This window comes from Thermobia domestica, chromosome 15 (genome assembly GCF_964235325.1).
Source record: "Thermobia domestica chromosome 15, izTheDome1.hap1.1, whole genome shotgun sequence".
Classification (NCBI taxonomy): domain Eukaryota; kingdom Metazoa; phylum Arthropoda; class Insecta; order Zygentoma; family Lepismatidae; genus Thermobia; species Thermobia domestica.
Window position 1 is genome coordinate 47,586,342 of NC_137468.1, and position 13,203 is coordinate 47,599,544.

General features: G+C 37.0%; 1 protein-coding gene across 2 annotated transcripts in view; it reads left to right on the forward strand.

The window, feature by feature from the left end:
• Positions 1-13,203, forward strand: part of LOC145671020 (diuretic hormone receptor-like) — a 1,407,723-nt gene that overhangs the window by 1,103,858 nt on the left and 290,662 nt on the right. For both annotated transcript variants that reach the window (XM_081739675.1, XM_081739676.1), the window contains exon 6: positions 4,657-4,750. In XM_081739675.1, coding sequence (XP_081595801.1) covers positions 4,657-4,750 — 94 coding nt within the window. The remainder of the gene's footprint in view (positions 1-4,656; positions 4,751-13,203) is intronic.

Sequence of the window (13,203 nt, forward strand, 5' to 3'; positions counted from 1 at the left end):
CATAGTCCCTGGAAGATCAAAAATAGTCCCCATCAGCATCGACGACCCTCTGCCAACGTTCTGCAAGGCCATGGATTCCATCGCAATAGAACTTGGTGGGCAGTAAAACGAAGAAGGTATCAAGTGCATTTTGCACCTCTACTAGGGATTTGAACTGGCGTCCTCTAAGATGATTGTCCAAGGAATGTAACAGGTGATAATCAGACAATACTGTCAACTGCTGACACTACACATTGCATTGATGATGTGATCAGCTGGTAGCAGTTCCCCATGCATGATGCCACGAACAGTTCACCAAACACAGGGGGAATTTCTCCTGGTGCAGTGCTGGTGTTCGCTGTTTTGGAACCGGTTCATAGAATGCTAACTAATGATGACGGCACCATGAAGTTTCCTGCAGGACCCACTTCTCATCACCTGTTAACACTCTGTCCAGAAATGACTCCTTCCTCAGACGAGAAAGCAAAGAAACACAGGTGTCTACTCGCGTTCCCTTCTGGCCCGGAGTCAAATCATGTGGGACCCATCGACTCAACTTGTAGTGCTTCCCAAGTTGATGGATGTGCTGCCGAATGGTTTCTTCACTCACATTGAATTGTAGTCCCAGTTCCTTACATGTCTGGCCACAGTTCGCCTAAATTGCTACCTGAAGATCTTCAATTTATACACGTTTTGGTCTTCCGGCACGTGCTGCATCTTCGACTGTTTCATCACCGTCCTTAAACTTGTTAAATCACCGCTGCACCGTCTACGTAGTTACGACATCCTCATATCTTCCGCCCCACTGCTGCGGCGTTTGATCCCAGTTTAAACTCGCACAGCATGTACGCCCTTATGACACTCTATGGAGTTTCCATATTCACTCTCTCCTTACGCAAGTTCACGATGTAACTGAACTGCCACAATCAGGTAGTATGTTGAATATACCCACACGAACAACTTGACATACACCTTATCTTCATTCGCATTCAACTCACGGTGTGAGGGCCAATTGAACACAGACCTCTACAAAAAGCGACAGAACTTTCTTCGTTACCTTTATATTTTATCTTACTTTCATCTGTACTCTTTATATAAAAGGAATTCAGTTCTACCATTTTTCTTCAGAATTTAAGTAGTAATATAATAATATCAGTTCAATACTATATAGACGTAGTGTACCAACTTCAAAATAGTATAGGCCTCCTCCCAAGACATTTTCTAGATATGTACCTGCCCAAACGCCATGGGTGCGCTCTTTACGACAGATCCACGGTGAATCGGAAAGAAGAGAGTACTGAGACGGCACATTGGACAGTATTTTTCGAAAGCTAGAATAAGGAAAATCTTTTTAAGAGACCTCTGTGCTGTATTGTGTACTTAATCATATCTAAAACGGCAATAGCAAATGATACAGAAGATACAATGTCCTTCGACACTACGCAACACCAAATGGGTACCTGCATGTCAATGCTATTTTCATAACCACAATTGAAATATGGGTATGTTTCGTTCCGGTAAAAGTTGGAAGGTGTGGGGGCGGAGGTAACTTCTAGAGGCTACGGAAGTTACTCGTATTGCACCTATCACTTACGTCCAGTACGTTTTTTTGTGCAGTCTTACATGTGTTTTTCCTATGGTTTTCTTGTCCAATCATCTTTCTCAGTTAATCTGTCTGTATATTACATTTCATCCCCTTCTATACGCCCTATGTATACGTATATCGTCTGTATCAACAGGACTCTGGGAAAAGCAAATATATATGGCAGCTGTAGGATTTACGTTCCACCTGTGAATTGGTGTGGCATTTGCCTAACATCTAAAATAGAGGGATTTACGCACATATTTGTGGTATCAGCATATTCCTATTTTATCCACCTAGTACGTACATATTATTTTTTTCATCACGTACAGTTAATTTAATAAGCTGAGATTTTCAATTCGACAGCCTCCGACACGACGCTGTAACTATTCTTTTAAATTTGTTACGATTTTCTATTTTACAAAATCACTTTTTATGTGTCTGAAATTTAAAACGCATTGTTGGAAAAGTTAATAACACAATGTTTCACCAGATGTAGAATTTTGTACTGGAGATGACTATTGATATTGTAACATACATAGTTAATTAATTTTATGTAACTTTGTGATTTGAAATCCAACCTGAACCCTTCAAACAAGATATATGCAGGGGCGTCATTTAGGGAGGGGCAGGAGTCGGCAATTGCCCCCTAAGTTTCACACGCATCTATGAGAAAGTTAACATATGGGGAAACGTGGTTGGAACTGAATAGAGATGGATGTTGACTGTTATTTGTTTGTTCTTTAAATCACCGATTTTAAAATGTTGCAGAAAAATGATCAATGTATCAATAATGTATGACTACTATTGAAGTATTTAGTAAATACAGGAATACATATTTGTTCATTTCCATTTGTGGTCTACAATGTGAATCACGGGTGATATAATATACTTTAATGAACATATAGACACGGATAAAGCTTTAAAATGATTTGAAAATGTACCGCGGCAAAAGACCAGAGTGCAGATGAACATTTTTTCATTTATCAAGAATAATAAAAAAGGGGAAGTTTACAGTCATATGAATGGTGCAAGTTTCTTCTTTAAATATTTATTGTATCTAAACATTAGGCCTAGAGTACATATAAAAGATATAGGCACAAACAATCTTACCATTGTAGTACTTTTAATGTTCCCTTGTTAGGGATCTGGCTGGCACCGTGTGCACGCGCGCTAAGATACATACTAGACTAGTGGAGATGAACATCTCTCTCTCTCTCTCTCAATCTATCTATCTATCTATCTATCTATCTATCTATCTATCTATCTATCTATCTATCTATCTATCTATCTATCTATCTATCTATCTATCTATCTATCTATCTATATCTATCTATCTATCTATATATCTATCTATCTATCTATCTATCTATCTATCTATCTATCTATCTATATATATATATATATATATATATATATAAGAGTCTTGCCCCTCAAGCAAAATCTGAAATGACGCCCCTGGATATATGCTGCATAAACTTTCCATAAACCTAGATATAATAGTGTGCTGTCTACAGCATACAATTTTTGGATTTCAATCTAATTCAACATATCAGTACCATAATGATTCACAAAAACTTTCGGATAACAATAAATAATCTCTATCATCTCGACTACATGTTCCATAGCAACAATCAACATTTTCTTTATCCACATTCATATCATACATACTGCATAGTCACTGTTTGTCAAATAGGTATCTGGATAAAAAAAAAAAAAAAAAAAAAAAAAAAAAACGGGGGTTAAGCGGTGGGATCATGGTGCTACCCATATAATCTTCTGTATGAGTCGGGATTTAGAAGTGTGGCATTCAAATTTCACACCGTTCGTGGGCCACGTTGGCCTTCAGGAGGCACATACCAAGAAATGCTTGCTTGGAGAGATGCAAAGTATTTGAGGGGTATTAATATTTGGGTTCTCCTGGAAAAAAATGAATTTGGGCAGCTAGAAGTTAAAATGTTAATAAACATTTGTATTGCTTCTAATGGTCCCAGTACGTATTTTAATAAATTAGGACCCAGAATACATTTGTGTTTCATCTTAGAGAAATATATTTTATTCACATGATGGGGCAGCACCAGTGCTTCAGCAATTAAATTGAGGGTCAATATTTAAATACGAGGGTGATTCAAATGAATACCTTAAAGATGCTATAAAATGCAGAAAAGTTGTATGATGGATTTTGTATTTGTCAGTAGTGTTCATTGAGTTTCGCACAATGACCGATAAGTGGCACAATAACCTGCAGAACAAGAGACAGCAACAGCATTAGTATCAAGGATGTTATAAAATAGAGGATCTGCCCATACGTATCTTCATCATATGATGTCAATGAAGCCAAAAAATAACCGAGCATCGTCTAAACCGGTCTGATTCGGTGCTCTTGCTTCCGCCATGATTGTTGGCTCGAAGCTTTGCTATTTTAGTGGCGCGCAGAGGGGAGAGTAGGTGTGGCGAAGCTGTGACGTATGGCTTCACGATTTTGTTGTATGGGAGATCCTCTATTTTATAACATCCTTGATTAGTACGAAGATGGCCGCTTCTCTAGCAACTTGCACCGTGTTAAAGCAACGATCTGTGATACGTTTCTTAAGTAGTGAGAGTGTCAAATCTATTGTAATTCATCGCATGGTGACAGCACAGTATGGTGATACGTGTTTGTCCCTGCAACAAGTATACGAGTGGGATACAAAGTTTAAAAAGAGCGCCACAAAACATTATTTTGTACAACCAACTTGGATGTTTATTATCCAATAGAGTTCTCTAAAGTTCTAATTTATATAATGTTAAAGTTTTTGAATTGAATTTCGCCATTGCTAAAGCTAATTTTGCTCTTTTAAACAAAATCTTATTTGTGCAAAATAGAAATATTAAAATTTATAAGTTATCATACACTTGAGGATAAACACCTTTGTAATATTTGTTTACTCTTGCAACAAATTAAAGATGTTACTTAATTTTACTTAACTTTGGTAGCAATAGTGTACTTCTTTCTTATCAATAATGTTGAGCAGGTTATTTTATCAAATTATACGATATTTTTTGATTGAACTTTATGTTAAAATTTTAATTATGTTCTTTACTTTCTGTTTTAGGGATCTGAGATGTCTGAGGAATATCATCCACACACACCTTCTATTTACATATTTCCTTGCTGATCTTATGTGGATTATTTACGACGCAGTGCAGGTAAGGTCTTCCCCAAGTCGTGATGGGAACGAAGTTGGAGGGCGTAAAGTATCAGAGGAGTTAGAATAGGGACGGAAACAGTGATGTCATTTTCTCGTCGTTGCCAATGGTGATTGCCATGTTTTGTTTCCTACACAAAAGCGCATTGTTACTTACAGTATGAACAAAACCAATGTCTACAAAATTATTCAAAATTAGAAAAGATTTTAATCTTTTAATTGGCAAGCATTGATAGCATTAGCATTAGAATATTTAGATTGTTTTTATGGTTGAACCATGTTTTCCTCATCAAAATTTCGTAATTTTTAAAATATTTTTTGTACTTTGGTCACAAAATACAGGATGTTTATTTCAAAGCAACATTGCCATAACATAGGCCTTATGTGTAGCTACTGAGCAGCATTGCCCTATTATGGTAAAATATCATAAGAATACTTTCAGTAATTACCAGTAGCTTCGTTGAAATATTTTCCTACAGAGCAAGAAACCACAAATAATAATAAAAAAATACTTTCGCGGAACGTAGGAGATAAACTTCTACAATACTAAATTTGACTGTTCGTTGTTGACGAATTAGAAGCATCAAAACAAGTGACCCACAAATCATGGATATTGTATGAATTAAATGATCACTGAAGTTGTAATTCGTGAGGATAACGCAATAGAATGCGATGTTGCTTGAGAGCAACACTGCCAAATAAAGGGTTAAAGACTAAAAAAATGACGAGAGAAAGTATTATTAATAATATGAAGTGCATTATTTAGAACATTTACGAGTAAAAATGTTCCCGGCACCTCCATCATGTTCCGGTACAGATTGACTGTTGGGATAGAATAGAGAGGCACCTAAATGGTGCGGGATAACAATACCAAATTTGTATGAAATAAAACATATGGTTCTAAATAATATTGAATGGTAACTATAAGGCGTTAAAGGAATATGGTAGGACAAGGAATAGCAACTAATTTAGAACAGTCTTACCCTAATTCGAAATAGATACAATCTTCTCCCTTTTACTCTTTGGTGATGATAGGCGTAGACTTATAGGTTAATGCATCTTGAAGTTCTCCATGATAAGGACTTGACCGACAATCGACCATGGCATCGAATGCAGAACAGAAGGCAGGGTGATGTCGACGTGTTCCCCGCAGTGGTTGAGCTCAAAAGACCACGATTGAAATATCTCAAGTGTTTTTGTTTCGACTGTCCCTCTTACATCTTGAAGGAAGCGAAGGTGGTGACACTCAGGGCCGCCCACAGGGGGGATGTATGGCGCAAGCTGCGCCATTGAGAAAAATTTTGAGGGGGATTTTACTCTACTTTCGAACTAGCAATTTTACTGTCGGAATAGCATTAAAACACGATTTTGAGAAGCTAATTTTCAAAAATTTTCCGGGGTGAACCCCCGTACCCCCTGCTTCGATACTCGATGAATGAAGTACCGCGCAAGTAGCCGTATGAAAGGAAAGGTTGGTTCGTTTTAAGAGAGAAGGGCCGCCCAGGGATGAATGGCGCAAGTTGTGCCATCGAGAAAAAAATTGGGGGGAATAAAAAATTGGGGAAGAATTTTACTCTAATGTCGAATACGTAATTTTGCTGTCGTCAGAATAACATTGGAACACGATGCGATTTTTTTTTTAATCTCGAGAATGAATCCCCCTACCCCCTGCTTAGAAACTTTATGAATGAAGTACCGCGCAAGCTGCTATATGAAAGGATGGGCTGGTCGGTTTATCGCTTTGTGTAGGTAATTTACCCATTTTCTGCTGGGAGCATTTATTTATTTCTTATTTATACCATGTACGACACTTAATAAGTAATGCTGTTCAATTGCTACATGATGTATAATAAATGAATTAATGATAATATTTTGTATAGTTTTCTGTTTGTGCGATTACTTTTTCCAGGGCCTGCGGTAAACTGAAAACCAGCTCAAAAGTGGCATCACTGTGTACAATAGAGACTTTCCGTGAGACGTCGCTCCAGTAGTATTCTATATATTCAGCTCCATGTATTGTACAGAGTGAAGCCAGCTAGGCAGTTGTTCGTTTTTCGCAGATCCTGCAAAATGTAATCACACATTCACACACATAGAAAACTATAGAAAATATGATCATTCATCATACATCAAGTAGTAACAGAATATTGTTACGTATTATATGTCGTCCATAATAAATAAATAAATAAATGTAAACGTAACCGAACAATAGATCGGTTAAAATAGCGCCAAGAATTGAAATCACAAAAATGAGCGCCAAGTTCTGGTGAACAACAGTTACAAACACTCAAGGAATCACTTTCAAATTTAGATTTGAAACTTGCCTATGTTGTCTGTTGAAGATTATAAAGTAGTTTGACATAATTGTGAGCTAGTGGTAACCATACAGACAACAGCCAAGTTTCAAATCTAAATTTGAAGTGAGCCAGTGAGTGTTTGTAACTGTTGTCCACCAGAACTTGGCGCCTATTTAGTGATTTCAATTCTTTTTAAGGCCACTCGTACTTGGCTCTTTTACAGGAATGCTTTTTGTTGGATATCACTACTTTTTGTAGGCTAATTTCGAGGATAATATTTTATTTTGGTATCAAACTCAATAACTTGTAACTTGCGTCTTACTTTTCATGTACAAGGGAATTATATCAATATTTTGTAAAGAAAAAAATAATAATAATAATTGTAAAAAAAGAATACCTATGCCATACACAGTGTGTAGAAGTTTTTATACCCTTCAATATCCTTATAGAACATATTTAGTATTGTACACTACCAAGACTACTAATAAAAGTAATGCCATTTTTATAATTACTACTGCCCCTACTACTACTACAAGCATTCTATAATACTACTACAGGAAATAAAAACAACAACAAAAATAACAATTACTAGTACTATAAAAACTACTGCTACACTGGGCAATTGTTTTTAGAGGACTTGAGTTTTGAGGAGGGAAGAGATTATTAGTTTTGGGGGGGAGTGCGCCATCAGCTTTGGGGGGGATGGGCACCCCTGGTGACACTCACACGATGACATACACTTGGTTAATTTCTAAATTGACACAGCCAAAGTACATATATCCTCATCTCGATAATACAAAATAAAGCAGCCATACTTCTTTATTGTGCCAATGCCTAACTGGTTGATGATCGGAGCGATTTTTTATTCGATGTTGGTGCATGACAATGAATGGCTCAGTAAAAACAAACTTATTGAGAAAGCATTTGATGTAAACAAAATTGCATTTCAAGCTAACACGTGTCAGACTGTTAAAGGGTGAAGGTTCTAAAGGTCGCTACCACTATTTATTACATATTACTCCTTGCGTATATAGGGGTTTTCTAACTACCAATATTCTTAGTCCGTGTCCTTTTGTGATTAAGTATTGTGAGTGGTCTAATTTTTTTCTTAGTATTCTTAGTCCGTGTCCTTTTGTGATTAAGTATTGTGAGTGGTCTCATTTTTCTCCTTATGCATTGTGGAATAAGAAAAGCGATGGTGGACATCTTGGACCCGCTACTGGCAAATATGGCGGCCATTCCAAGATGGCGGACGAATGACATTTTTATTTGTCTCTATCTCGCTTACTTTTAATCCGATTTCGATTATCTTTTTTTAAACGAAGTCTTTAATAGCTCTATACTTTTATTTATTACGAAAGTTCTGCTATCTACTTTAGTTTTACCCCAAAATGCAAAATTCAGGTTTTTGGTCTTTTTTTTTTTTTTTTTTTGGTGATTATTTCAGTATTGTTGCAAGATAAGTTTGGGATGAGATTAAACGAACTGCGGATATGGAGAAATCAATTTTATTGGATACTTAAGATGTGCGAGATGTGATGCTGAAGGTCTTGGACTCTCCACTGGCAAACATGGTGGCCATTTCAAGATGGCGGACGGACGAAATTTACACCCATCTCCGTCTCGTTTATTTTTCACCTGTTTTTGATTATCTTTTTTAAACGAAAGCTCTTTTCTAGGTCCTTAATATTTGACCACAAAACTGTACACGGGATATAGGTGCCAAACACACTAGGGATCTAAAAGTTAAAGTTTGGAATTGGTAAAAAAACTTCAAATGGTTTATGACAGAATTGAGTGATAAGTCATTTATGTTGCCATTTATGTCTTTGATGTCATTTATGCGAGCAGTGCGGAGTGAAAATTGGAAGATAAGATTGTCTTCATTAGAAGATTTTACAAAGTATTTCTTTGTATTGAACTTGCCCAATTACAGTGTATTCTGCGCCTTGCATATTGTAGAAATGAATGCACTAGCCAAAAATGATATAGAAGTATGGCCACAACTTGAAGGGAAAAAATGGACTCCTAACTAATCTGGTTCACCATTTTGTCATCTTGGAGCGGATGAAACACTTGAGGAAGAAAATCGGCGATTGAGAATAAGGGGTGGTATTGTGGGAATATCTCAAAATAGGGAAAGGTTAATGAAGATTTTTCTAACAAGTCCAGAGCTAACAAAGATATATACTCTAGGCATGAAACCAAGTGAACCGAAAAAGCCTGAAGACCCTCATGAAGCAAACTGTGCTGCATCATCTCGTTATAACAAAAATGTCATTGCTATGATAGACTGTTTGAAAACCCATGTAAATCCTTTCATCTATGATGGTAAAGAACTGCTTAATATTGTCACATTGACTATTGCAGCACCTGATGTGAAACATGATATGTTCAGCATGCCAGACATTGGTTTACAAGAATACAAAACGTTTGTTAGTGAACGAATTATTGGAGCAAAGAATTTCTGGGATTCATTTTTACACAGAAAACTAAAATTTCGGAAAACAATGGTAAAAAAGGTGAAAGTTCCAAGTAAAAAAAAAGTATTCTAGAAATAAAAAATGACAAAAAGCTGTTTAATCGCCTTGTCGTTCTTTGTCGTTCGCGTCCTTATGTAAATTACAAAGAAATTATCGGAAAGTATGAGTTAACAGCAGTCCCTAGATCCATGTTTGCAAGTGATGAAACAATGTACACAACTCAAGCCAAAATTAAGCTGATGCACCATTTGGAAGAATTTTGTACAAACTATGTAACAACAGATATTCCCAATCCTTTTTCAGTAACCAGCAAAGGTACAAACCAAGTAGAATCTACTGACTTTGGGACCGCAATTGTAGATGGTATTGCAGAATTACATAAATTTACAGTATACCTTCAAAAGATATGCAAACTGTTGCTGATTTGTCAGATCAGTTCAGCAATAAAATTTTAGGCAAGTACAACTAATACGCATAAATTCATATCATATTCGATACTTACTTTAAGAATTCCTTTAAAAAATGCCACCAGAGGAAAACGGCAGCATGGTAACCCACCTGTTATGTACAAGGTTGAAGGAAAGATGAATATGAAACATGTCACCATGAAAAAGCTTTTATCTCATTATAAAAATAAAGACTGACTTACTGTAGTATTAAGTCAGAATTTGCTCAAAAAGTCTAGTCATTTACAAAGAAAAAAAACTTATGTTTTCTCTGCGTGGCGAAGTCAAGTCAAACAAATCACTGGCAGAATATCTCAGCACTTCACAAGAAGAAGCTGATACGAAGTTAGTCCTTCACGCAATTTTTTCAACCCAACAAGGAGCTAAAAAAAATTAACATTTTTTTCACCAGATACTGGCGGTCACTAAATATACAGAATTGACTACTGATACCACATTTATTTTAACTGTTTCTCAGAAAGGCACGAATCGTATAGATTTAATACATCAAGCCTTAGGTAAGAAAATAACTGAAGCTTTACTGGGAATGTATTCTCTTTCTGGATGTGACACTACTGGTTCCTTTAGTTATAAATCAATAACCAGTTTTTGGAAAAACTTCTTAAATGCTAGCGACAAAGTTCTCAAAGCTCTTGCCTCATTAGGTGGCCCCGCGTAGCGTAGTTGCTAACGCTCTCGCCTTCGGTCCCGGTTTCCGGTCCGATTCCTGGTGGGGGCACTCGTTCGAAAAAGTGTAAAACGCTTTTTCAGGCCAGCCACCCTGAATGAGGTTTTCCTGGGTTTTCATCATTCACACCAGGCAAATACCTGGGTTGTACCTAACATATAGGCCATAGGCCGCTTCGTTCCTTTCCTTTCCCCGGATAGTGTGCTCGCCGAGGGACGTCATCCCTCAAAGGGTGACGGGCTAAATGGCCTTCGATGACGAGAGCCCAGAAATCTCAATCCTAAATCATTAGGTTAAACAGATATTATCGAAAAATGAAATGAAATCTTTAAGTTTTACGTCCCACGGTTATGCCGGTTAGGCTAAAGGAGACGGTGATGATGAGAGATGAGTGAAACGGTGGAATGAAGAAAGTGGGAGGAAACGGGAGAACCCCGAGAAAACCCACGAGCGCGGTGTTTGTCCACCACAAAGTTCACTTGGTGGGGGCTGGGATCGAACCCGGGACCCCAAGCACCAGAGGTGAACGCTCTACCACTGAGCCTCCGCGCCCCCAGATATTATCGAGGATGAAATATACACTGCACTTGAATAATATATATGTTCAGTGCAGCTACATGCCAAAACAAAACATTAAAACCTTGACTGAGCTACTATGGTGGTGGTTGTTTACCAAAAAGCAAGTTCAGGGATCAAATATACCTCCGACTCAAGCTGCCCTTCACCAGGCTATAAGAAGAGCTCATTATCAAGGCGATGATATGGCGAAGAGCTCACATTCCACAACCTAATATTCCATCCCTAACTTCTGATTTTGGCTGGATGGTAAAGAAAAATGAATACCTACCTGTCATGTGTGAGATGCCTTATGCTACTCAAGGACTACTTTCATCAATATGCTGTTCCTGTGTCAAGTTATGGTGTCTAGCATCCTGCAAGTGTGTGCAAAATGATGTACCATGTACTGAAATGTGCTCATGCTCGGCTGAAACTGATAAATGTGAGAATGTTGGAAACCTCCATGAAGTGGATAATGATGACAGTGACATCGGAGACTCTATGCTATTCTGAAGTTGAACTTTTCATTCAGTTTCAAGTTTGACAATTTTTAATATCTAAGTACAGTAACTATACACCGATAATAGTGATGATTTTGCACTAACATATGCATCATTAAGTAATAAGTATCCCTTGCCCTGTCTGAAGTCTATAAAGTTTTTTTTTCCATTCCAGTGCTAATAGATTTTCAAAATGTTAACTGCAGACTGTAGTTTTATATTGTTCTATACTTGTTTTATTTTATTTGGGATACAATTAAAGCAGATAGTACAAAAATTTTAGCAAAAAAAAAGAGTAGAACCGCTAAAACTTTTCGTTTTTTTTAAAAAAAAAGATAATCAAAAACGGATGAAAAATAAACGAGACAGAGATGGATTTAAATTTTGTTGATCTACCATCTTGAAATGGCCACTGTGTTTGCCAGTGGAGAGTCCAAGACCTTCACCATCACATTCCATACATCTTAAGTATCCAATAAAACCGATTTCTCCATATTCGCAGTTATTGTGCTGCCAAAATGTCTTGCCGTGGCAAAAATGCGAACTAAAGCTCACACCCTCACAAACCCACGCGTTGAGCCAATAAGGGTTCAGCTGTTGCTAAGCGAGAGAAAGCGAGTGCAATTCCTTCAGCCGATAGCAGCGCTTGCAACGGAAGACTAGGTATTAAGTCAAAGTGGTATAGTTATAGTTTAATCTCATCCCAAACTTGTCTTGCAACAATATTGAAAAAAGTACAAAAAATGATCAAAAACATGAAAATTGCATTTTGGGTAATAAACTGATAAGGTATAAATCGCATCGTTAGGGGGATCACCAGAATATGCATACAAAGATATTGAAATTAACTTTTTCAGTCTAACGTCTCACAATTACGCCAGTTAGACTAAGAGAGACGATGATTGAGATAAGTGAATGGTGATAAAATAATTGCTGGAATGAAATTGTGGAAGGAAATAAGGGTACTGCAAGAAAACCCACCATAAATTTACTTGTCCCGTGAGCGAACCAGGGATCCCACGCACCAGAGGTAAGCGCTTTACAACTGAACCACCGTGCAATTCCGTACTACACCAAAAAGAAAAATAAGTATACGCAAATTAAACAGTCTAACGTGCAGATTGATGAGTTGTCGACACAAGGCAAATACAATAGGACAATTAATTTAAAAAGGAAAATCATTATCTACATTTAGAACAATACTAATCCTACTGGTCACTTATAGTTTTTACTGTCACCCTTTAAAATATGGGTACACAATCATGTTGTCTACAAAACTAGAAAGGAAAAATATATATTAGTGTTGTAGTGAGTTTCAACCTGGACGATGAATTTCTGATCGATGGATATTCATCGAATCGTTCCTTACATACCCTTTTAAATTTCACTTTGAAATAATGTACAGTACATTGACAGTGCAATAATGAAAGCTTCATTATAAACTGTTCAGCGTAGACTTTAAACAGTAATTTATGTTCACGT